Source organism: Sparus aurata, chromosome 2 (genome assembly GCF_900880675.1).
Source record: "Sparus aurata chromosome 2, fSpaAur1.1, whole genome shotgun sequence".
Classification (NCBI taxonomy): Eukaryota; Metazoa; Chordata; class Actinopteri; order Spariformes; family Sparidae; genus Sparus; species Sparus aurata.
The window spans coordinates 24,875,758-24,902,683 of record NC_044188.1 but is presented as its reverse complement, the minus strand read 5'-3'; the positions used below and the strand labels follow the sequence as shown (position 1 = coordinate 24,902,683).

General features: G+C 40.1%; 1 protein-coding gene across 4 annotated transcripts in view; it reads right to left on the bottom strand.

Moving 5' to 3' along the window:
- gdpd5b (glycerophosphodiester phosphodiesterase domain containing 5b) overlaps window positions 1-20,624 on the bottom strand; it is a 43,982-nt gene extending 23,358 nt beyond the window's left edge. For 2 of the 4 annotated variants that reach the window (XR_003982170.1, XR_003982171.1), the window contains exons 1-2: window positions 20,146-20,624; window positions 4,915-5,088 (exon numbers count right to left, since the gene is read on the bottom strand). Coding sequence is in view for 2 of the 4 variants with exons in the window: in XM_030403325.1 (XP_030259185.1) it covers window positions 4,915-5,031 (117 nt within the window). In the remaining 2 variants the exon portion in view is untranslated. The remainder of the gene's footprint in view (window positions 1-4,914; window positions 5,089-20,145) is intronic. The other 2 variants (XM_030403325.1, XM_030403335.1) reach the window with 1 other exon arrangement.
- Between the last annotated feature and the right edge of the window lie 6,302 nt (window positions 20,625-26,926).

Sequence of the window (26,926 nt, the reverse complement as noted above, 5' to 3'; positions counted from 1 at the left end):
CAACTTTAAAACAACAACAACAACAACAAAAAAGGCAAAGCTGCTTTAGCTGTTCGTGTTCTGCTGACGGTGCTTCTTTCCCTGTGAGGCAGTCAGGCCGAGTCCCACATGCCTCTTTGCCTCCATCTTCACTGGATTTAACACCTCAGTCCCTTGTCACATTCCTGAACATATCCAGATAAGTCCCTGGCATTTCACACACTGCTGCCGTGCACAGCTTTATAATGCATTTATACCACCAGAGTAATCCTCACAATGTTAACCTGTATGCAAAGGTAAGTTGGTGGCCCTGAAAGCAACTAAATACAGAAATACACCGTAAATGTTTACTGACAAAAATTTTTAATTTTCTGATACTTATTGTGTTGCTTTGTTATTGGAAAGGCAGTCAACATTGTCTACTGATCATTAATTGCTTCTCCATTTGAAACATCCCTAAATCTGATCACGTCTTTGCAGTGAAAAGGGTCAGATGCGAGAGGATTTTTGTCACAGTGTTTGTGGTTGCTGTTAACTCCTCCCGCAAGAGCAGCACTCTGACACTAAACATAAGACTTCTCTAATCACAAGCAGTGCCAGACCGTCCACAAAGATGTCCATACACCTAATGGAGTTAACATATTCTATACTTTTCACATTGTATATATGTTCTGAATTTACTGGATGCTTGGGATTACTTCTTTAAAAAAGGCAGATAACATACCAGACAATATTTCAGAAGTCACGTACTCTAGGCCTCACAGGGGTGAACAGTCACACCAGGAAGCAGGCTGGTGTTTTGCTAAGCACAGCACATACAGTAAATATGTTGTTCAGCAACAGCCTTAGTTATCAGAGCACTCAGGTGATAACAGGTTTATATTTTAGATTCTACATACCATCGATGCTCTAGTCCCTTAGCGACAGCCGCTTTGATTCCCCGTGTTAAAATGTTCAAAGCCACCCTCTGTGCTGCTGATACACATTAAAGTGATTGCCAGATAACTAGAGGCTTTACTTTTAAATAAATGACTGATAATCTTAAGAATAATACTACAATGCTGTCTCAGTGTGTGCCGACTTAACAGAGAAGTGATAAATGAATCCCTCACCCCTCAAGGCCTTGGTTTCACTGTCTTGAACATGTGGTGTGGTGTTTCTGCGACTGCTTGAGTAACTGCTGCCTTGCAGGTAAGGTGGGGAAGTCAGCCCATCACATTTATATTAATACTGCACTATAACAGATTATAATCTTTATTAACAAAAAGACTTCAATGAATCTTTACTGATTGTTTTGAATTCCAGTAAGAGTGAGGTGTAAGGCTGCAGCCATTTTCATGATTGATTATTTTATCCAATAATCTATGAATTGTTTTGTCTATAGTTTCATAAATTTGACACTGACTTTCAAAACATATCGGTTACTTTACTGTCAATGGACTGATCAATTGTTTAGTGGTATTCAATAATATAAAAATGACCTTTATCATACGTACAACTACTTTTCTAACTAATGCTAACTACTTGATAAACCCAAATCCTTATGAATAATTATTACCATTCTTACATTAAAAACATCATTAAGCATCCATCACACCTTCAGCCTCATCGCTGAGTCACATCACATCTGATTTATTGAAGCTTATGACCTTTCAGTAGAGGGAAAGCGGGTGGACTAGAATGTGATCAGGCTCACAAAAAGGCAGAGAAAAGAAAATGTCCTTCAGAAATGTGTACAAGACACTGGTCAAAAAATTCATATTCAAAATCCAAACCATACGAGCAAGAAATTCTGGGCTTGCAAAGGCCATTCTACGATTAAAATCTCTACCCTTTAACTCTGCTCAGTTGCTCTCCTGTTCTCTTGCCATTTTTAAATGTTTACAAAGCTAATGAAACAGCAATATACCGAGCTGTGTCACCATCAATCCTGACACCATGCTCAACTCTTATTTCTGGGTAACGGTGCAGTCGTATATATATCCAATATTTCACAGAGCAGGGCTAATGAAGACCACAAGATCACTGACAAATGAAGGCAGAGCAGCATTGTTCCTATTTTTGAAGCCTTTGTGTGACTGAATGGTAAAGACTGGCTAAATGGAAATACTTTCAATTATTACTGAGAGGCCAGATCGGCTTGCACTGCATGACGTGGGCCGTCTTTCTACAAAGCACCTTGAACACAGAGAGAAGCAGCTTCACTGAGACAGCCAGTCAACGTGAACAGCTCATTGCGGGGAACAAAGATGAAAAAGGAGAGAAATGGTCTTGAATGATCCACTTGTGGATTATGAATGAGTCTACAGTTGCTTCAACATGAGATTCTCTGTTCTCACGCTTCTGTGATTCGCTCAGGTCCAGTTACATGTAGCTGATACCTGTCCTTGATTGGTCACAGTTTGTTTACTGGGATCGTTAAAGATGCAGACTTATATAACATCACCTTGACCCATGCTGGGAAGTTTTCCCAATGGAAATGATAGCTCTCTGCTCCTCATGGACACTTCGTTAATTACAGACATATAAATAGTCGGGCACCAGCTCTGTTCCTCTATTGTTCATACAAACATCATTTTGGCTCAATCTATTTCCAGCTCGCTCCACTCATTACGTAAACAGATTAAAAGAACGTAGAGGGGGAAAAAAATCTGCTTCCTGACTGCAATTGACAGCATGTGCCTGACTGTGTGCTTCTTACACCGAGGTCAAGACAAGTGCTATCCACCACCAACGCGGTCAAAACAAAGGATGAGCACCGTGGGCAAAGAATGTTGACTCGGCATTATCCTATCAGTTGGCCTGAAAGACAACCACTTGCCACAGGAAACAGAGCTACAGTGTCCAGTTTCCTGCATACAGGAGGGAAAAAAAATCAATCTGTCTTTATTTAGTTCTGCTTTTTATATGATCCAAGAGCTATCAGATATAGCCACCCATCCCTTCCCGTATAATCATGTCTGTTTGTTTACACAACTGATGTAGGTTTAATCCAGGCCATATATTTTCTTTGCTGCATCTGTGAGTGTGTGCTGAGTGACACGAGTTTATTGCCTGTGTCCTAGGTTTCTGCTTGTCTACAGTATGGTATGTGGACATTAATAAATTATCCAGCCTAGCGCATGAGAGTGCAGACATGGGTATGTGCTGTGTGTCTGAGTTTGTTGCAGCAACATAACCTGTGTGTCCGTCCTAAATACAGAGCAGAGGAGATAAAGGGAAAAGGTCAGGATGAATTGCTGATCTTGTGTCAGCTGTAATACTTATCCTGGCATGTGCCTAGTATGAGAATAAAGCACGGCACTATTCTGTGGTTGGGAGTGTAGTGTGACTCTTCCTGCTGCACACTTAGTTGACAACTATTTCGATAATTAATTCATTGCATTTCAAACAAAAATTTCAAGCAACATTTGCCGGTTCCAGCTTTATATGTTTGAGGATTTGCTGCTATTCTTTGTCAATTTGAAGACAAAATATTCATTTTCACAGTCCTTTCACATTCTAAAGGCTAAAAAAATTATCGATTAATGTTGAAAAATAATTGGCCCAATTTTTTTCATAAAAGGTGAGAATCATATGTGTAACACATATAGCTGCTTGATGTGGTAGAAAGTCAATCATATTACGATTATGTTGACAGATAATGCAAGTAGGTCATGACTAGTGGGCATGATCATTTGGGGAGGCATTTAAGGAATTTAAGCATTTACAGGCTTTCATTAAATATTTAAAAATAATCTATATGAAAAATGATGACTCTTTCACCTCCTTTAAACATTTCTTTAATAATATTCACCACAAAATCTGATTAAACTCATTAAACATGTGCAGAGCGTAGGAGATGACAGGTAACTGGAAGCAGCGGAGTTTTGTAATGTCAAATGGACCTCTACGTTGAAAGCTCAAGGTTATTGGATGCTGGATAAGCCAGCAAGGACACATTTGTTTGAAGACAATTGTTCTTTGTAAATCAATGTTGAGGCAAAACATCTAGAGACCATGCAGTGTTCAAGCACACTGCAGTGGATGCCAGACAGAGATGGTTCTATGGGATTTAGCTCACAAGTACATTCAGTAACAGAGTACGTTTGAAAATGTTCCAGTTCCTACATAACATGTTCTTACTCAGAGCTGTGAAAATGCTCACATTAGTACAACCGCTACAATAAAATCTTTTAAATTCAGTAGCCAAAATCAAGAGGAAGAATGATATTTTTTTATACACATGGATTTGCCAAAAATGTAGGTGGTAGCTCACTGCAAGATGTATATGACAAGAAACACTGCAATATCTTAATCAAATTCATAGCAATTCATGTTTAAAAAAGGGAATGCTCATACAAATAACTGACTACTGATAATCTACACTGATGTCTCTCAGGAGAGCTGTGTAGCGATCATGTTAAATGACCTTGATAAGACAGATTACACAGAAAGAGACATTCAGGTCTCATTCACTGCTAACTTGATCGGAGCAAATGTGAACACCATGTGTGTAGAATATAATTATCTGTGTAAGTGTATAGAGATAATCAATGACAGCAAGCCCAGCCTCACTGCTTTACTAACCCCCGTTGTTATGACAATTCAATGTACCGGTGCGACAAACTTTCAACAAGGTTCATTTTTCACAGGGAAAGGCTATCTTTAATCTCCTGACTGTGAAATTTCTTAAGCAAGTAAGATGGGAAAGATTCAGACATGTAGTAAAATGCTGCAAGGTCAGTCAAATGTCATCCCACTGCATTAACAGATTGGCTGCTGAAGGCCCACATGAGTGATGTGTATTATCTAGTGACCATCACATAGATGTACTATATCTTGCACTGTAATGAAATATGCTGCACCGGGTCAACAAAAGAAGCCATGATGTGTTTTTTGTCTTTTGTCAGAAGGTGGTGTTCATCCACAAAAGGGGATCCCCCACCCTCTCACCTTGGTGGTGTCATCATGGGAACGTTGATAGCGTTTCCAGCGGCAACCGTAAATCCCAGTGATACATGACAAACACAGCTGTCGCTCATAGACCTGGAGGGGTTGGTGTTTCACCATGCTCCTTCTGTCAGTCCCGCTGCCAGAGCTCTAACATCCCACTGACGACAAAGTATCCTGAAAAACAAAACAAAAAAAACATTTGAAGTCTTAACATTATTGTTGATGCAAACATAATTACAAAGTGTTGAGACCAACAAGACACAATTGAACAATCCACAGAACAAATTGTAATTAGATTAACATGTCTGGCACTTTGAAAAACACATTCTGGCTTAAAAACACCATGCTTTTGATAAAGAGGCCAGTCTCAAATTAAGACCTTGTGTCCCAGCTCCTGTTTCCAATAACAACCGAGACTGCTAGCAGCTTTCATTAATATGATTAAGGGAAAAATAAGGTACAATGAAATTGAAATATGGGCTTGGTGAACAGACCATCTCTTAAATATCACATTAAATTATGGTGACAATGAATATATCACACAGTCAGTACATGTCTGGGCCAAAAGGCAGCATGTAAGCCCCATCTTTTATGCCAGGCCCAGGACAAAGGCAAAGCAAAGAAAAGGCCAACAGGCATAATGAGGATGAATCATAATAGTGGCATTTTAGTAAAACTATTCATTTTACAGAATATAAATCAATGCATGCCACTTTGTTAACCCAAACAAGCACATGGCCTTTCCATCTTTTCTACTGCCTTCTCTAGATCTCTCAAAAAAATCAGACGGTCTCTGTGTCTACTTGATGCTTTATCTTAAAATGAAAGTGTCAGGGAGCTATCATACTTTGGTGCCCGTTACAGCTCCACTACCACTCCACTATCCCTTTTAACATTGAGGAGCATCAGAATGATGCTTTAGAAGAAACCAAGAAGCCCTTGCTTGTCTAGTGTTGTGGATTTGACCATAGTAGGAAGAACCAGGCTGTGTTGGCTGTGAACAATCAGAGTTATAACTCAGTCCTCCCATTGAGCTGCTGCTGATTCAGCACTGAGACTCTGCAAACAGCTATAATAACAATAATGATGTTACAGTAGTGCTGGCTGTTATCACAAGTTTAACTCATTCTCCAGGGAAACGATGGAGCCTGTTGTGCTGCTACAGCTGCAAAACACAAACTGGGGTTGAAAGTGCATGTTGGGGTTATGCAAGCATAAACTATGCATAATTAATGGAATCCCTCCGTGCTAATTAGAGTCAAACAAACATGCTTAACAACACAAAAACACAGCACTTTTACCAGTAAAATATCTACTTCCTTGCAGCGTTGAAGCACAGCTAGCACATGGTTAAGTCGGTCTGATGTTTCAGAGCATTTAGCGTGATAACTACACTCTTCCTGCTGTAATCAGGCTGTCTCAGGCTCTGGACAGCTGCTCATTAGCATCTGCAGCAGTGGCCATGTTTCCTGTTATTAGTGAAACTGCTCTGAGGAGGGCTGGGCTGACCAGAGGGTAAAATGTTACAGGCCCACCCCAGCAGATTTAAAAAAGGGTCTTGAAAGTCAATGTGCAAATCTGCTCTATGCCTCAAGATGAAGTGTTACACTTAAATCAAGAACAGTTAGGCCTATAATTACAAAGAGAGATGTAGCCATTGAAACAACATTGGTGCAGAAAACCATGAAGTCAACAATCAAACCTCTTTAAATCGACCACAAGATTTCAAGGCCAACTAATTTAATGACCAGCGATTAGGTCTGGACTATATTAGATTATTGGAAAGAGTAAGATCAGAATTGTTGAATCAAATGCTGCGTTTTAGGTTGGAAAACATACGATTTGGGTTACTGTTTAAACATCAAGCACTTCAAATACAGTGAGTAAATCTATTGGTTGGCTGAAATGAAAATCAAACCCCAAACACTGGCGCTGACTGATATGGAACAAACTCTGTCAAACAAAACCAGGCATGAACTGGACGAATGCAGAGCATCACTTTTCTTTCCACCACTGGCAAAATACACCATGAGCTGCCAGTGTGTTCTCAATAATCATCTTATCTGTGTTACTGTCTTGCCAAATATAAAGCTGTCATGCAGCCAACGTTACCGAGTAGCTACATCACAGTCTGTGGGATTTGGACCTTAATCAGATCAGAACTGCTTGACTACTGGCATAGCAATTATGCTTGTCTGATATTTCTTCTGAATAAATCATGTCTGTAGGACGGATGGAGATCACAGCTTGGTAAGCACAGGATTTGGGGTCTGCTGAAGGGATAAAATGTGCACAGAATCTGCCATTTTTAGATACACTGGCAGCAGGGCTCATTGGATGGTGTTGGCAGTCGCTCTATTGGAGGGTCAAGCAGTAAAAAAAAAAAAAAAAAAAAACTTTTCATGGTACCAACAACAGGTTAAAATGGGCACTGGTCTGATATTAAACCTCAAAAACGAATCAGTTAAGTCCCATGACATTCAATGTGGACATTCAAATGATATACGAAGATGACAAATATCAAATAATTACATTTTCCCCCTTATTGCCACAAACAATATATTTCTTTACAGAAAGAAAGAAACGCCACCACTAACATGGGAGAGTAAGTCATTTTCTGTTGTTTATTAGTGCATGCAGCACTAGGAAGGTACAAATTTGGACGGTGATCTATTGTCATTTTCAGGATCGACTTTATTGACCAATTAGTACTAACGAATTAAAGGATTAAACAAAAAATCGTCTCCATTTGACAGTGATGAATTTACTTGGGAGGGCACTGACATAAAATAAATCCATTGCTAAACAAACACGAAATTGGATTAAAAGATTGAATATTAATATTGGCAGGCATGAACTTCAGTGTGACCACCAGCTGACGGTTGAGTGGGATCAACAACTCCACATATAATGAACAAGTCAAACATGGAAATGTGTCTGGGCATGTCGACCAAGCCTTTAAGACAAAAAAAAAAAACAATTGTGCAGCTGACACAGCAAAGCCCCATCGGCGTGTTCATCGAGGCCAAGTAACAACCACTTTCTGCACCGTCGTGTTGTCACTCGTTGACAAATTATACTGTTAGAACCTGTATCTACAACAGTATCTCCACACTGTTACAGCCAAGTGGTTCATTTTGTTTTTTGTTATAACATGTTTACCTCCAAAAGCTTCCATTCAAGGCAGTGTTGCAGCCTCTTGTATCCTCAAAGTCAAAAATATCACGCGCGCACGCGCACGCACACACACACACACACACACACACACACACACACACACACACACACACACACACACACACACACACACACACACACACACACACACACACACACACACACACACACGAACATCAAACAGCCCTTTAATTCCAACTATTTGATGTGGGATATTATCATAATTAGGCTGAGCGGCACTGAGGCCACAGGTTTGTCATCCTCAAATGGGAGGCTCATCCATTTTTACTTCATAGTTAATAATCTCCAACCCTCCTCCAGGCTGCATAAAGACGCTGCAGTTAATCCTTTTATCAGCATGATGTTTTTCCAGAAACTCATCAGCTAAATGTGACCCAGTGGAGACAATTAAATCTTGAATAAACTGCAATGAATTGGAAAAGCGACTTCAAATACAGAATGAGCAGTAATCTTCCTCAAATTAAAATCTTATAAACACAATATATTCATGCAAGACTCTGCAGCTGCATGGTCATATCTTGCCAACATGGATGCGACACCTCAGGCCACAGTAGGTGCAGAAGTGTGACCACCATGTGGGCTGCACTACTACAGTGACTCACTGTGTCACAGGCACATCAACCAGGCCACAAGATCAGAAAAAGACCACCTTCCTCGTGCTTATTTTGACATCCAAAAATCTTTAGAAAAACATCTACTTTGCCAAGCCTGGAACGACAATTTTAGATCCTGTCACCTATAATTCGTCTTTGTGACTGAAATAGGTGAAATCAGCAAGTGATTTAAGCTTTTCAACACAGGAGAAACAGTTTTCCACACTTGTGTTTGCCACACAAGATTTTGGAACATGGGTGAATATGAAGAGATGATGAGGGGTGTATGACCTGAACCCCTAAATGGCTGTTGTCATCTTCTTTTCTGCTGCCTCATTTCCTCAAATCCAAAGGCAAAGCGAGGGAAAACAGTCTGCAGGGGAGGAAATGCCTCAGCAATTTCTCAGCAGAAAACAGTGTCTTCTTCAGTGGCCAAGGAGCGGAGGGACAGGGCAAGCAGCAGAGAACTATGGGTATGAAGGCCACCAGTGAGAATGAGAAGTTCCTTAAGGGAATATTTAAAAAAAATATTTCAGAAGATGCAAGATTTGATTGGTGAGGGAATTGATTGGTGACACTTGGGGAAAAAGCCTATTACAGCAAGTAAGGAGAGTCATTACATCAGAAATGCTGAAGCTGGCTCAGCCAGCGCAGTCGAGGACACTCACCGTAGAGAGTCTTGGCAACATCTGAAATCTTGAAAGGTCCATTTCCCCCCAAATAATCTGTGCTCTTGGTGCTGGTAGCCAATGCCACTCAGCTCTTTTGCTGTTTAAGCAATAACAAACCAGTGTTGCTGCTTTCTGTGAAGTGAACCCCTTCACCTCCTGTGCACTGCAGCACAAGACTACAGTGTTTAGATTTTAGAATTTATGTGACTAACATTTTTCCAGTATCATACTTATGTTTCCACCTCAGATAATTTCTGAACAAAAAAGAGGAAGATCATCAGCTATGTAAACAGAGGTGAACATAGGTTATAAAGAAAGACACACAAACTAATGCCAGCTAAGCTTGTACCTACTTTCTTTAATTCCTCTTGCCATGTGACAAAGCCAAGTTAGTTTCTTAAAAAAACTCAAATGTGGAGACATGTCCTAACAGGCATGGACAATATATTATGTGAGAGTGTGTGTCTGAGATGTGTGCGCACTTTCTAAAATATAACTCCTTCAACTGCTCAGGGGACACAAGGGCAAACTACTGTCAAAAAAAGATTCTGTTAAATTAAATGTATTCATAAAGGAGCACTGCTGATCAGGGACAAGGAGATCTAAGTTTTAATTTAGGCAGCAGGACACACTAAATCCCAGCAGGAAAGTCACAGGCTTTGGCTCAAAACAATCTGCCAAGTCAATTTTCTCTCACACTATAATATATCATAATTTAACTTTACTCAATATTACCTTTGGCCTTCTAAGTGGACTGTACTGCATCATTAATTAATCTAAAACACTTTTCCCAGTCCCAGCAAAAACCCTGCAAAAAGTTATATAATGTAAAGGTGGAAAAATAATGCACAACTGCATCATAAACAGTCTGGAAAATTACAACCATGTACACACACATTTCAAAAGCAATCATGTGGCAGGCACTAAAAAAGCACAGGCTTGTGTCCACCATATCAATTTGCTTATTCAACCTCAATGACTTCGGACCTCAAAGTTGCAGTTTCATTTGGTTTCTTTCATCTGTATGACGAAAATAATAATCGACTAAACAAATCGTATCCACCATCACATGGTGACCGCCTCGAATAACACCCCCTTCAATAACCATGGAGTAACTGATTGAAGGGTATTACCCTAAATCACAACATCTCAGTTGCTCAATATCTGAGGGAAAAAATAAAAATGATGATGTCTAACTTGTGTCATGATTCAGTGCCATAGAATATACTGTATTTAGTTTTTTTTGCCCTGAGGATTTAAGTGGGTATGTTTGTGCTTTGTCTAAAAGTGCCACTTTTAATAATCACTACAGTCCTGGATAAGAGACATACTGAGTTTGAACTGCCCATGGGAAGTCTGTCCAGTCTTTTTTCAAAGCTGTATTCAATGTCTCTTTTTAGAGGACACCATGGGAAATTACTTTTCTCTGGCTAACTTATTTCTCAGACTGTTGTCTCCCATCTCGACTCTCCCTTGTGCTTCTATCCATCTCACTCACAACATAATCAACAAAGTACAACAACAAAAATATCAAAAGGTGTGAAGAAATATCCACTTCCATATAAGGTTACAAGCTTAGAAACAGGCATACAACATACTTTTGGTAGTGTTAAGGTACGGCATGCATTATGCATTAACAACATGGTGCAATACACTGTATAAACTGAGCCTCTTATTGCTGCATTGGCTTTATGCCAATCAATGCAGAAAGCCTCTGCATTACCCAACATATTTAATGTTTCCATCTAATCTCAAATGCAACCATAAATACTAACAGGTCAACATAACTTACCAACATAATTCTAAACAAATACTATAAATCACTCCCATGAGTCAATGTGGTAGAGGGCAAAGAATAAACGACTACAGCCTATAGCCTCAGACTCTGGTTCTTCCAGAGTCTGACATCAAGTCCTACCACAAATCACTCTAAGACTGTCCAGTCATCTCCGCCAGTCAGTGACTCCTACAGCACACATGGAGGTAAGGTGATTTGTCACCTTCCCAAAGACTTTCAGTCATGGGTCCACAAGATGAGATTGAAACTGAATTCACACCGTGCTTAAAATTTCTTTCCAGTTATGTATCCAGATGCTATGGAATGATAGACAAATGACTGAGCTATGGCAGAATCAGTTACAGTCATTGATTCAACTTTGTCAGGGCCACCAAGGGTGACCAGGCGCCTACAAATAGGAGGATGTTAACAATTATCAGCCTGCTTTCACAGAATATTTAAAAATCAGGGGAGGAAGACTGATTAACTTGCTGCAAGTAAGCAAAAACTATTTTATAAGCACTGACAAAGCACAATTAAGTGCATGCTGGCTAACAAGCAGTTTGCTCTGATGTTAGAAAAGGTAGATGTCAGGAATTTTAAGTCTTTCATTTTCAACAGTGGACACAAGGAGGGAAAAGAGATTCTACTGGTGCAAAAAAAAAAAAAAAAGGTGATTGACAAATCCCTCGTCACTACTTCTGACAAAGCAGGTGGATGTTGTTGCGCTGCCTAGTGAATCTTTTCAACGGAGGACGTTAGGCAGTGTGAGGGGACACGCCTCGGGTCTTTAATGGCGCTGGTCCATTGAAATCACTTTGATGACCTTAAAAACAGTCCTTGACATATTCATAAGAATGAATGCAGTTTAATGTCTAAGCAAACAAGCCCGGGGCATAATAAATATTCAGTAACATGAATCAGTGGTTCAGGTTTCTCCAGTTCTGATTTTATAACATCAAGAAAGAAAATAATTGAGTATTACTCAACACATACTGGCGGCATGGTGGCACCAGAACATCCTGACCTGACAAATGAGGATAGAGGTGTATAGCAAAACACTTATGCAAGGGCTCTTGGCTGCTTATCCTGCCTGCGACTGACATTGAACAGGTCATGATATGCATTTAATGACAAAATGACTCTGAAACGTACAAATCAATTTACATCACTAATCTTGAGTAAAAGTATCCTCTATGACATTATGAAAGCTTTAGAAAAAAGGCACCATATTAACCATTTACCAGTTAACTGAGCTATTAAATATATTAAACCTGAGATTTAAAAGAGACACACTCCAGGGCTCTGCTATACGAGGCAGTGAGTAATGCAAGTGTAGCTCAAAATCAGCTAAGAAATAAGAATTACTGTGAGGGGAAATAGTTTTTTAACTAACCAACATAAAATTACTGCCATAATTCAGAGGACACAATATAAGCAAACAGCAATAGTCAATAAAATTAATTAAGCTGAAGGGAGGGGTATGGTCGAGGAACATCCAGACAATCTGACACTTTGTTCATCACACTGCCAGCCCATCAATGTGAAAAAAATATGGGTCACAGATAATCCCGAGGATAAATTAATCTAATCACAGCCCATCAGTATCTTCACATTAGGAAATTGACAATGGGAGACGAAGAGTCATTACTGTCACTCATTTCCATTATTAGAGCAAAACACAATGAAATGAATGACTCAGAGAGGCGAAGGAAATCCACCCACTCATTTCAGTGCAGGCTAGCTATATGACAAGAGGTGTAAGTGGGTCAAGTGGTGTGTGGAGATATTGCCCTCATCATTCATCTGGATATAAAATAATCTGGGCTCAGTCTATGAAGGTGGGCTTCACCTTATAGCTAGAAAGCCTTTTCATGGACTGAAGATTTGGAGTCAGAGCAAAGGTGATTTGATAGCTTGACAGTGCAGGGACAGTGCTTGACAAATCAGCGTGGATAAAGTAAACAATAAAGCCACATTAGGATCTTTATGGTGCCTTTGGGGTGGAGGAGTTTGTCATCATTGATTTATGTGTTTTAGGTGCTGCAAATGCAGTCCTTTTCCCTTGAAGCATGAACCAATGTACCATGAAAATAGGAATCTACAATTTGAGCAACATCTATTAGGTTTCTTCTGCTAGGTGCTAGGTTTCTTCTGCAAAGCCAAAGGCATGAGTATTACCAATGCCTTAGATACGTGGACCACCCACACACATGTTTTGGTGCAGAAGCAGAAAGAAAACCATGCAAACTTCACAAAAAAACGCCCCAGTCAGCTTTGAGGGGTTTGAACCAAGCACCTTCCTGCTGTGAGATGACAGCGCTAACCTCTGATTCCACTATGCCACTGTTTAGGCAGCTGATGGTGTGTGTGGGCGGGAATAATTATCGCCTTTAAAGACTGGATGACACTGACTCTTGTCTGCTTAATGTATACTTGCACCCCGCTTTCTTATGAACTTCAGTACAGCCTGTGATTTCAGATGTCTGGAGGGGTAGTAGGAAGGGAAGCACTTAGGACAGGAGGTTGATCCCAGTGTCAGGCTATGAAGAGCTAACAGGAAGAACTCTGTGGGGATGTCTGAATGTCTGTGTCCATGATGCAACTCTTCAAGCTGACAAGAATCCATAAATTAAAAGCTAAATGCTGACTTTACTTTTTCAATTTTTATTTTTTTAAGCCACTGTACTTTGAAAGGAGTGGTGCTTTCAGCTACATGCACACCTTAGGATTCTAATATACTGACAATTTTCACATTTTGATGCTAAACTGATTTAGGTCGGGTTGTCAGCAGGATTAAACAAAAGCTACTGAGCAGATTTTCGTCCCAGAATAAAAACACCCATAACTTTTGGTTAAGATTAAATTTAAGGGACGGATCCAGGACTTTTTTTCTCCCTTTATCCCATGGTGAGATAGGGGGAGCTTACTATATCTTACTATATCATAGCTAAAATTTTATAGGTGGTTTCAAATTTAGAATGATATGGGCCTGTTGAGTTTGATTTTGGATTAGGTTTGATTGTATTAAAAAGGAGACTGGTCTACGGAGTCTCATTCTTGTTTTGCAATTATTTAGTCATAGACCAAAGTATTGGGCGAACTGAAATTCTGACCTGATGATGGTACTGAAAGTTGGTGCCAAATATAAATGGCACCCACTTCAAATGTTCTTTAGACATTTTACTTAGAACCACAAAGGTGAACCTCATTTGTTATTAAGTGGTTGTTGAGATATTTGTGCAAAAAAAAATCAGTAAAAAAAAAAGTCACGTCAAGTTGGAGCAACCAAATGACTCGAGGGGTTTCTGACATTGTTTCTGTTTCTACAAAAAAATACTTTGTATGTATGTTAGGGAGAGAGACAGCCAGGACAAAAGGGCAGGGGGATTAATGGTTTTGCAGAGAGAAAAAATGAGCACTTTCCCTCTTTTGTCAAACCAGAGTGAGTGTACTGCTGTTGTAACCAGCAGCAGGTGTACAACTTCTGGATCCAATCTTCAAGCCTTATATGAAAAGGTTTCTTTTTTTTAACAGCTTTCATAGTCACTTCCATCTGGATTTGATGTTCCTTCACACCAATTACTAAAGCTTTGATAACGAATGTGAACTAGGCGTTAAGCTCCCATGCTCAGCTCCGCTGGAACATCAGCAGCTTCCATTAAATGGTCTGTAATTGTTAATTTTCCAAACTGTTCATAACATGGTACATGAATTTGGTAATAAAGAAAGAAACATGCAGGCAGATATTGTTTTTTGCTTTTCATTTGATGGTTCTTGATTAAGTTAATGGTCCATTTAAAATACCTACAAAATTCATTTTGTATGAAAGAGTGGAGAGGCCATAAAAAACACACAGTCCATCACAACCACTTGAGAGCTCACAAGCCTGCTTAAATTGCTTTTCAACCAAGGCAACGGTTACTTTTTTACAGTGCCCCCATGTGATTGAACCTACAGTATTTTATCCAGCATGTCACTGCTTTCACAACTGCTTTTGGCATAAAATGCCAGTCAACAAAAAAGGGTGCGTGTACTGTTACCACTCAACCGATCACTGAAACAATCTATTGCTGAGAATTTATTTTCTACAGCAGTGATGTGTAATCATGTTTCATAGAAGCGGAGAGCAATCAGGTTTTCAGAGGATTTAAAAGATTGGTTCTTTTGGCTTTAACTTTGCAGTCATCAATGAAATCAGTGACCGTACTCTGGATTGGATGAAAACTTGGCACTTTAGTGCTGCCTGTCAGAAAATGATGGACCTACTTCCGACACTGGACTGTACACCTCTATTTTCCTGTAATACTACCTGGGGCAGTGCTTCCTAAATTAATTTGGCATGACCCAATATTCCTGGCTGTGAGGCTTTTAAGAAACATACAGCAATGGCAAAAGGGGTTATGTCTGGACCCATCCCTGATGATCTGCCGTTTAGGGTTGAGACAAAGTACCCTGGGTTCCTAATCATAGGTGATACTGTCGTGCTGATACTGTGGCCGGGAAAGCAAACAGCTGACAAAGACATTCGTGGCATGCAGAGACATGGTGGGAACCATTGTTTTGGGCAAATGGACAACTCCATTGGCTCAGTTCACCCTCTAGCCACCTCAGTCTGACTGTTTTACAATTGCTGAGAGGAAAAAGAAAGTGGGTGGACTAGTATGTTTTATCAAGGAGCCATCTGTATGTCTGTGTGAGGGCTCTTCACCACCATCTGTGTGTTGACATCACACCCAGCCCTGTCCTCTACTGTGACTGCTGTCTGAGCCCGGGAGGCAGAACCAGACAAGCAGGTGCCACCATGGTATCTTTGGTTTTCTGAGCTTTCTCAATATATTAACATGGTCTTGTAAACAACTTCTCTGATTCCACTGCAGGACTGATTACACAAAACAACACTTTCATTTCCTAGGAGCAAAGACAATTTAAATACAAGTACAATATGTGTCTGAAATAAACTAAAATGATAAAATAAAAAGGCACTTTCCTTCTCGTGGTTAAGGGATTAGATAAGAACCATAATCAGTTCTTCCATAAAAAATGTAATGCAGAGACGCCCGAGGCACTGAACATATGAAAAACTTATTTTACTAGATTGGCATTTTCTGAGCTACAGAGGTCAATGTTCAAACTCTGTGGCGGTGGATCTCAAATGCTGGGAATATTACCAAGAATGAAAGAAAAACAAACACACTTGTTATGCAGTTAAGGAAGTATTATTGCGTTTTTTCAAAGGGAGGCCTCTGTTTTGCACCGCCCAGTTTGTCAGGCTTTGAAGACAGCTCAAGTTGCAAACTAGCAAAAACAGCGAATCAAAGCCTCCACTGTTGAGGGAGAAATTAACAGCTATTAGCCCTGGATCTTTTACTGTCGGCTCCAATTTGACAACAATTTTCCAGAAACCACAGTCCATCAGGTGGTCATCTCACACAAATGTCATGTCTTGCTGAACACCGAAATTTAACAGGATCTGCTATTCATTGCAAATAAGTGTATTTGACACAGAAGCAATCATCACCTAATGGTATTCTAACAGTTTTGACTTTTGCTGTCAGCGACTGGTGCAAACTGTGTGTCTGTACACGTGAGGGGACCTTTAATTATTAACTCAATTATGTTTATTAACATAATTGTTATTAATTAATAGTCTTAATTTCAATTATTAATATAGTGTAAAAGCTCATTCTAGGGATTGCTTCACTCATCAACTTATGATTTGCACACCAAACATGACTACAAATATGAATAAACTTTGGCCCCAAGCCCTCTATGTTCTTTGACTGAAAACCATGGACTGAAGGAAGCTGACCAAGTGTATAATAGCACATGCAGATGAAGATTTGGCTTGTCAATTGGTCTTCTAGATAAACAAATGATTTTCCCCCTGTTAGCCAATCATTCAACTTCAACCTATTGTTGTTTATATTCAGACTGAATTGAGTAAGCTTGTTCTCTCAGTGAAGCAAGGCACCATTACGTGATTGCATGTTATTGACTGTGTGCTTCAACATCGGTTTTGAAAAAACAAACATTTGTTACTCATCCACATTTGCTTCAACAATGCCACACAGAATTAGACCAGCTCAAACTGTAAAGTCTTGAGCACTGCCACTCCTCAGCATCAATTTAATCTTTGCCAGCGTGTGCTTCATCTAAGCTCTATTAGCCTAACTCTGGTTAAAGATGGTGAGAAATGTATTAGCATAAAGGAAAATACTGTGAAATGCACAGTTCTCTTCGTAGGCAATACTGATATGTACACAGCCTTGTACGAAAGCTTTTATTATTCCTGATTTCCTTAAACCTTTAAATCCAATTTAGCTACCCATTACTTTTGCATGAAAGGTTTACTAATGCTCCAGTGAGTAGAACCACATGCAAATCAGATTTTTCCTTTATGTGGGTGCAACGAACTAATAGCAATTGCTTTCAGAAGCGTGCTAGCTCTCGGTGGAGGTTCATTATCCTTACTGGGGACAGGCACGGAAGATGTGTGCATGTGTGAGTTTGTGTGTGCGTGAAAGAGAGACAGAAAGGGCTGGACTTGACCTCACTGCTTAGGGGTAGCAAATAATAACACGTCATTTTTTACAAGTCAGACTGGTACTCTGGATAATTCTACTGATTTGACTGATATTAGAGATGTGTTTCTTTCAGTACAAGAGGCTAGCAAGTATCCTACAAGATATTTCATCTATAGTAGGGGGAGTGTTGGGCATGTTTCTCTTCTGAGGATACAGTACATAAACAAATACACGGGCAGTTACATAAGCAGGGCAAAGCCAAATGGCTGAAATACAGAATCAATACTCGTCTCACATGGACAATACGGCCAGCTACTGTCTCCGCAGTGCAACTCAACATGTCTAATCAGCAGGACATCTACTTTGCGAACAGTAGCAATATGCATGGAAGATGGAAGCTGTATAAAGAAAAGGTTAAAAAGCTCTTCAATGTATCTGCAACACTACGTGTGCAAGAGTTGGTATCCAGTAAGTGGGTTACTGCTGTGAATACAGCACACTGCATTCCTCCATGTTCTGACCTATTATATCTCCCTCTATTCTCTATTTATTCTCCTAAAATAACATTTCAAGTTGCGGGTAATCTTTAAAACAAGCTGAAGCCTTTTCAGCATGGCTGCTGACATTTTTTGACAAGCATATCCCACTCTAATCCAAGCAAACTTGAAGAACTGTACAAATGTATACATTATGCCACATACGCTAACCTCAAAATGTCAACGCTTTGTACCCTTTTTTCGCACAGCTGCAACTGAAGCGATCCGAGCATCAAGAGTAATGTTTATTTTCTCACATTTCTCAATGTCATGACCTGAAAACATTTTAACAGTGCTGGCTACCCTCGGGACAGGAGCCTCACTCACTATGCAGAAGCATATACAGCACTGTGGTACAAGCCAAAAAGAGGTTAAAAAACACAGTATTCAGCACACTCCAATCCGAGGCCCCTAAATCCATTTATAGACTTTGTAAAAAAGCGATAAAAACAAACAGCCTTGCACAGTCACTTTTTAAAGTGACTCGTCCTGAGTCATCTGTCTGTTGAAACTCTGACCAAGCAGGTTGTAATCCTTTTAAAAAGTCATTATTTACATGCCTAGAAGATGTTACCAAAAACAAATAAGTGTTAGTTGTTTTTACTGGAAGTGTTGCAGTGACAGATGGGGACGTGTGAACAAAGTCAAGTAGGATCTAAAGGTCAGAGACGATGTACCAAATGGATCCTCTCCAGTGGCCCGGGTTTAAAGATGAGTAAAGCCTGCATATTGACTAGATTAAACTCTGATGAAGTGCTGCATTATGATCCCATGAATCGCACAAGACACTGAAATCTTTCTTGGAATACTGACATCCCGGGACCAACCGAATGACAATCATGGCCTTCAAAAGAGAAAATAATGGTGTCATGAATTATGAATGTCGGTGGCAAGAGAGCTGTGCATGAGTAAAATGAATACAAGGGTTGGGCAATATATCAATATCAAATCGTTATCATTATTTCAGATGAGACTGTATATTGTCTTGAATATGTAGGCATATCGTGATATGGCACAAGTGTCTTTTGCTGGTTATTAAAGCTGTGTTACAGTAAAATGTTGTAATCTTCTACACTCACCAGACTATTCTACTTGCTCTAATATTACCCACTTAATCAATATAGCCACGTTACTGAAGATATTTTTAATCAAAATTCTGCAATAAGTCTAAATATCGTTATCAAGGTTTGGTAAAAAATGTCCTGTTTTCAGATTGTGTCGCTTGGTTACGGCTTCTATGGAGTGATTTTGGGGAGATTTTAAGATATCGCGATGTGCATCACGCATCGTGACATAGCCTAAAAATATTGCGATATCACTTTAAGGCCATATCGCCCCAATTCATGCTGTACATGTAGAGTGAGGAATCCACAGATAGCCTCAGCTTTACATGAATGATTTTTTTTTTTTCCCCAATTGGTGAATGGGAAGCTCAGGTGTGTGAATCAATCCAGTTTCACCAAAAAGGAAAACCCTAGCTCTCATGGGAAACAACATCATGGGCGTGTCCCATTCCTCTGGGCTGCACATGAGACCACCAGTGAGCAGTGTGGCAAGTACAAGCTTAAATCCTGTGATGGGTAAAACACATACTTATAGCTAAAAATACACTGATGATGCCCATCACTGAGGGAGCCTTTCACTTTGAAACGTAAACGTCTATTAAAAGGACAGAAACGTGTCAACTTGTGAAGGATACTAGCTCGTTTTGACTGTGGGCACGTTATAGCTAGTTAGCTAGTGTAAAAGGTAAAAACGCCCATCAATTAGAGCTGCAGACACTTTTTTTAACAAGTGAAAGGTGAGGTGTGTGACTGTAAAAATGTTCTAAAAAGAAAATTTCTGAAGATGTTGGTAACTTTATATATAAATTTAAAAAAGTCACCCTCAGGTAAACAGCTCAAACAAACCGCACCGTTACAAACTCACCTGTCTGAGGGCTGCTGCCACTTTTCTTTGATTTCAGTCAGCTTCGCGCCGCTCGGTGAAGTTGAGGCTCTTTCTCCTCGGTAAAAGAAAAAAAAATGTCCCCCTGTCCGAGAGTCAAACGGGGACAACCAGTGTCAGAGGTAACGTGTGAGAGGTGGGTGGCCGGTAAATGCTGACAGAGCCGAAGTTTCACAGCGAAAACAAAGGAGAAAGGAGCCGGGTGAGGTGAGTGCGGGACGGTTGTTGTTGGTGTCTTCGGTTGAGCTTTAAAAAAAAACGTCCCGTCTCTATGTTCAGTTACTCCGTCCTCTGTGGTTTTTTGATCGCTCTGTAGGTAGAACCTCCTCGTCCCCTTTGTGAACAGCTCTAGTCACCGACACCCCTGATTCAGTGTACTGAATGGTGGGAGGAGTGTGTGTCGGTCTTTTTATCTCCAGCCCTCCTGTACAGTGAGAGAGCGTCACCAGGCTGACTTTACTCCCGGTCTGCGCGTTCACGTCGCGTCGAAAATTCACGGATGGCCGGCGGTTTGTTTCGTCGTTGGTACACCTTAAAGGGCGCTCACGTTGCTTTAATTAACCGAAACATTTAGATAAATTGAGGTGAGGTTTCGATATGATTTTCATAATTTCTACTAACACCCTAAAGTGAGAGAAATCGAAGCTAACTGGTGCTGAACTACCGTATTTGCCAATCGACCGTTTGGTATTTGAACGCAACAACGTGGAAATGTCATTTTGGCCAAAAAAGCAGTTTTATCAATCTGTTTATTGTCTCAGCAACACATCTAACACACACTGTACATATTAAGAGATAATGATCAAAAAGCCTTTCATTATCAGACGTGACAAAGATTAAAGGTCGTGACCGAAAACATTTTCATCTTTGTATTCTCTATGCAAATGATGGAGGGGTTTCTTTTTAATCAGATTAGTCATTTTCATAACATGTTTTAATATCCTATTGTTTTGTGATTGTCCTCCACGTTAACAGGCAGTGAGGTCTGCTTTCCAGTACCATCAGAGACCATTGCTTCTGATAAAGTTAGCTACTGTTCAAATGAGTCTCATTAATCGACCGGGCAATTCAACAAAGTAAACAATCTATCTGCCAAAGGGGTCACCGGCCCCTCCACATTCAGTGTTTTCCACGTTCAGACTCTGTCGCTTTCGGTCATTGACACACACCAGATGACTCATTAAACAAAACTGATATATTGATTTTTCTTTTTTGTCACGAGAACGCTATCTGCAGTCATAAACAAAGGCAACATGTAATGTCAGGCAGGGCCTTGCCATCGACCATTGACACACTGTGATACATCAAGTATTCATTCTAATTTGTTCCATTAGCTGTATAGATGTGCTGCTGATAGTGCCACAGTGATGGTGGGTGATGTCAAACGCTGACCTCTTGTAATGATTACAACATTTTCTTTGTCACTTGAATCAATACTCATAACAGAAACCCCATTTTAACCACAAATTAGTATTCTGGAAACGTCAAATGCACAGTGTACTGACTGCATGGATGCAATGTAATCACTCGTAAAGAAAAAGGTAAATTCTTTTTTCTTTTTTTTAAAAAAAAAAGAAGTTTGTTGGATTACACAGACTGATTTGCCTGAGGACCATGACACCAGAATATTTATTTCTATGAGGTAAGAAACCTATGAAAGTGGCCAACAACCCACCATCTTTCACTGATCTGCACACATTAAGGTGCCTCTCATATATGCAGTATGTGGTGAAATGTAAAGTTAACTGTTAATTTCATACACATGCACTTTCTCTTGAACAAAGTCACACAGACAAATTGAACTGTGTATTGTATCTGAGAGGACAGTGAAACTCACACAGACTGTGATGATCGTCCAGGACAATGACAGGTGGTCAGCAGGTCTCTGGGGTGTAAAATGACTCATCAGCAGATACAAATACAGCATTTGAGGCACTCAAGCATTTTCAGAGCAGATGCGTTTAATTGGTTTCACCTGAACATTGTACATTCGTATGTTAAGTGGAGGAAGAGTTGTGGTTAAAAAGAGTAACAGTTCAGATGTATCACCAAGGAAACAGTCAGTGTGGCGATGCTGCCAGATACTTCAGCTGCATCATTCTGATGGAAATTAAGAGTTTGTGTATGTGTGGCTTTCTTAAGGCATGTTGCATAAAACTGCAGTCAGACCGAAAGGGGTAAACTAATCGGCAATTTGATGTTGAGATTACACCCTCCACTTCACACTATACAGATACACACACACACACACCTTGACATTGTCGCCCTATGACGATCAACAGGTGGGGAAGCAGGGGGAGATGCTTCCCCTCAGGACCATTTCCCGTGGCATATCACTGTTTGATGTGGCTGACCCCAGCTTCCCTGCTCTTCTCTCCACAGGTTGGTATTAGCCAGTAGCTCCTGCTGCTGCACTTTGTTGTGAACTCCACCCATTTGCAAATGCCAACCAAGCAGGGAGGGTGGGATGGCTGGTAGGGGTCTCCTGTTCATGTGGTGTTACGTAATGCGAGAGGAATCGATGGAAGAGTTTGTGACTACCGTTGTCTGAAAGGGCACAGGACAGGACTGGTGCAGAGACATGGGGGAATGAGGATGAAATAATGATAATACCAATAAAGACAATACTGCAGACTGTGTCGTCTAAATGCAACTTCAGCAGCTTGTTATCACTTTGAGGGTTTGCTGGAATTTCACAGCAGGGTGTGGTTTGTTCAGAGGCCTCAGTGCAGCAAGTCTGACGGGGGACAGAAAGATTTAATATAACACTTTAAAGATCGCTGCAGGGTGTCGATGTGAATGTTTGCCTGTGTATTTTGCTTTCGCTTTTCCTTTCTACAAGGAGCTGCATGCGAGAATGTAGGTTTAAAACATTTCAAAATCAAGTCAAGTAATCAACAGAGTTTGACGAAATAAGCATTGACGTCATGTGTCATTTTGTCTCAGGGATGTTGACTGAAGTTAAAAGTAACCAGCTAGCATCTACACATCCCGTCTTGTAACGCCAATATGGACCCTGTAAGAGCCGATAATGAGTTACTATAGTGTCTAGTCTGCCCTCAGTCCAACATGCGATGATGAAGAAGTAGCGCCTCGAGGGCTAAGACACCACATTCCTCAGCAAGGCAGCAATGGCAGACATAAACAGGAAAATGTCTGAGTGCCCCCTAAACAGAAAGTGGAAGTCACTAACGTTATATCTGACTGTCAACAAAGCAGCTTGATTTGACTCCTCAAAATTCCCCCCACTTTTTATTATTTCATGCTGTAGTGGATCAACAATACCAACTGCATACCTCTGAGGAAGACGACTTGAAAAACCTTCCCTGGCACAGAGGGTGTACTTAATTTGGTTGCTGTGCTCTCCATCTAGTGGCTGTTAGTCCACAATGCAATGCAGTGGTAGAATAGTTATGTTGTCTGACAAATATTGAAACATTATTTCCAATGGTTTTTCTAAATTTGTTGACATTAAGTGTTTAAATTCAACACGTAAGGCTCCCACACACACTTTAAGGCTTGGATGTCTTTGCTGTCTTAGCAAAATTCTTCTTTTTAGCATTTTTTTTTTTCTCATGCACGTAGTGGGAGATTAAAAAAATGCCAATTAAAAGAGGCTAAATTTAACAACATCTCGACAGTAACAGAACGAATCCGAACTTTAATACAACCTCAATTAAGACTTTAATTACTGTGAAAAGAACTTTGGTGGCCTTGGAGGACCTTTACAACCTCAAATCTTTGCCACCAGGGGGCATTTTCATTCATTATCCAAACCATTAGAAGGACTCACCATAGTGCCTTGTCATCACCAACTTAGATCCAAATTAGACAGTTACGCTGCACAAAATGACAATGTAATTATCCACCTATCATTTGCTCTGTTAAATTAAAAGTTTGGTGGCCAGTATAGTCAGCCTTATAACTTTGATTGAACATGATTCTTTTGCCCCCTATTCATTTTGACGTTTTCGTAGACAGATGGGTGCAAGCGTGTCTCAATCTGATATAAATGTACTTAAAGACGAAGTGTTGAGTGACAGGATTCAGACTGTGGTATGATGATAAATCTTTATTTGTTAAATGCACAAATATTATAGAGGAAGCAATGGAACTGGTTCAAGGGTGGTAGTAGTGTTTATTAGAAGATTAAGAGTAAACCCTACTTGTAAAGCATCAGTAGTTTAGTTAGTACACAGTTCAAATGTTCAAAATTGACTGTGAAGTCAGTCTGTTTCAGAGAAGAGCAAGTGGTCCTAATTCTCCAGTGTGTGTAAAGTTCATTTAATTATCATCTTATAATGGCTAATTTAAGGTCTGGGTCAGACTTAAAATTGCACTATATAAAATCAAACCACTCGCTGCACCCATAGACTCACAGGTACAGAAAGTCACATCATGCAGCAAAGATGAAACACCTCTCAGGTCTTACGTCACACTTCTCTTGGCAGCTGCAGTGCTCTGCTTCCCTCAGTAGACTCTTTGTGTCCAGCAGCTCCTCAGTGTGCAGTCGTAGTAGTTTCTGACAGAGAGACATGATTACAACCGACCCTGATAAACATGCATGATATATAACACTAATTTAAGACTGTTAACATTCTTTCAGAACATTTTAATTAAGGACAACTGTGAATGATAAAGAAAATATTTGCAGAGAATACTTCAAACTCTGCCCAATACACCTTGGGTAAGTTTAGTCCATGGCACAGGAATCTGTAAACAATATCGTTGTCCATATGGAAAGTACGTTAACGAGGAAGGGTCAACACACACGTCTGGAAGTAGGTGTTTAGAAATCCTCCTAAGAGCTCAACAGGCTGCCAAGTCCTGTTTGTCTTTTTGTTTGAAGAACTAACACAGATGGTCACACAGGAGAGTTCTTGAACTCCTACGTTTGATCTCACCCCCCTCGTGCATCCGTCCTCCTCTATAGTAGCAACTTTAACTGCTTGAATGTAATTTGGTTGCATTCCATATATATATAAATGTTTCCTTATGACTTGATAAATAGCAACAACCAATGTGAAGGAATTAGGGGGCATCAATTGGCATTGAAAAGAGAATTGTGTTTTTGCTACCTTACAATGAGTCCACCATGTTCACCACCATGTTTCTACAGTAGCCCAGATGGACAAATCAAACACCGGATATAGAAAGGGCCTTTTACATTTTTAATGGCCTCTGTAGGGGAGAGTAAGGCAACCACACTGTTAGATACCATTAAAGCCTAAACATTGGACCTTCGAAGGAGACTTGTGTTTCTTTTTTTTTTGTGTGTGTGTTCCTTCGGTGCTTTATATATGTTCTTGTGCATGTAAAAGATCTTGAAAGTTAAAAAGGTCAAAGTTGGCTCTAACAGAGCTCCTCTCTCCCTGCTCCTGAAACGCCTCGTCAGTAGTGACGCCTTTAATTCTGTGACTTTTTGAAATCACGCCACATCACAGTGTCAAATGTTTGCACAATTTATGCTTAGCGGCCAGTTTGGCACATATAAATGGATTTAGCACAGCTGCTCTGTTGTTGTTAGCTGCTCTGTTGTTGTCAGCACTGTTGCCGTGTGCTGGCTCAGGCGTGAGTGAGCCGACCAATCCGAACAGACGGGGTATTCAGGATTGGGGGGCCTTCGGAGTGATTCTGACAGAGGAGTAATACAGTGCAGTATGAGAAAACTGATGTGTTTTTTTTTTTTTTTAGCTTTTCTGGAAGTGTTCCAAAATGAAAATTATGGACAGGAAATTGAGCATAATATGTCTCCTTTAAAAATAATAATAATTACTTTTCATTCCCCAATTAGTACTTAGATTAACGATATTAACCTTCCTGCTTGTGAAAGTGTTGATCCTGTCAACCATAGTTTATCATTTAAATCCAAATATATGGACCTTAAATGAACTCAAACGAGCAAGAAAAGAACCGCATCTATCGATCTACTTTAAGCAGCACTGAAAAACACACGAACTGATGATGCAACAGACGGAGATGGGTGCTGAGGTTAGTGTAATCATATCCAGATGTTGACCGGGCTCCATAGCATTTCGTTGCTCTAGTTATTTAGGGCTGGCTCCGCCCTCTGAGGCCTGTCACTCCTGCTCTTTTATCAGATTCTGTTGCAATCCTCTGACCAACTTTACATTTTCACTTGGTGAAATATTGCATCATTTAAGTGTTGCCTTTACATCCTTTACAACCACATCTCAAGGAACAAAAGTCTTACTGTGTTTTTAGGTGTTTGCATGTGTTGGTGGTTCAGTAAAGTGCTGGAAGCTTCTTTTTATTCTCACACTTGCATTCAAGGAGGTACTAATCCTGTATCCATACCGTGTCAGTATTTGCCATCGAGTCTTTTCTGTAAAGCACAAATGCAATGTAGTATCACGATCGCAAGTCTTCATTGAGATCATACCATTATCATACAAATACAACATCCTTTATGAGTCCCTTTCTTCCCACTTTTTATATCTGTATGGATGTTCCAGGTGTCCTCCACATAACAGCTGACAATGAAAGGACTGCTAGTTTAAAGATCATGTGTACTCAGAGATTTGACCAGACTTGCTTGACCCAGAAGTTGCCTTCAGTGTCAGGAATTTCACAGTGAACTTTTGCTCCTGGGGCTTTTCGTAGAATGACAAACACCCCCTGAGGTGAGGGAAGTGGCTCTTAGCCTGCATGTGTGAAACCCTTTAAAGATGAAATTGGGAGGTAGGTGGGCTCGTTGTTAGATTTGGGGACTGTTTCCTTTTTTGCAGAACTTTTGTAACGT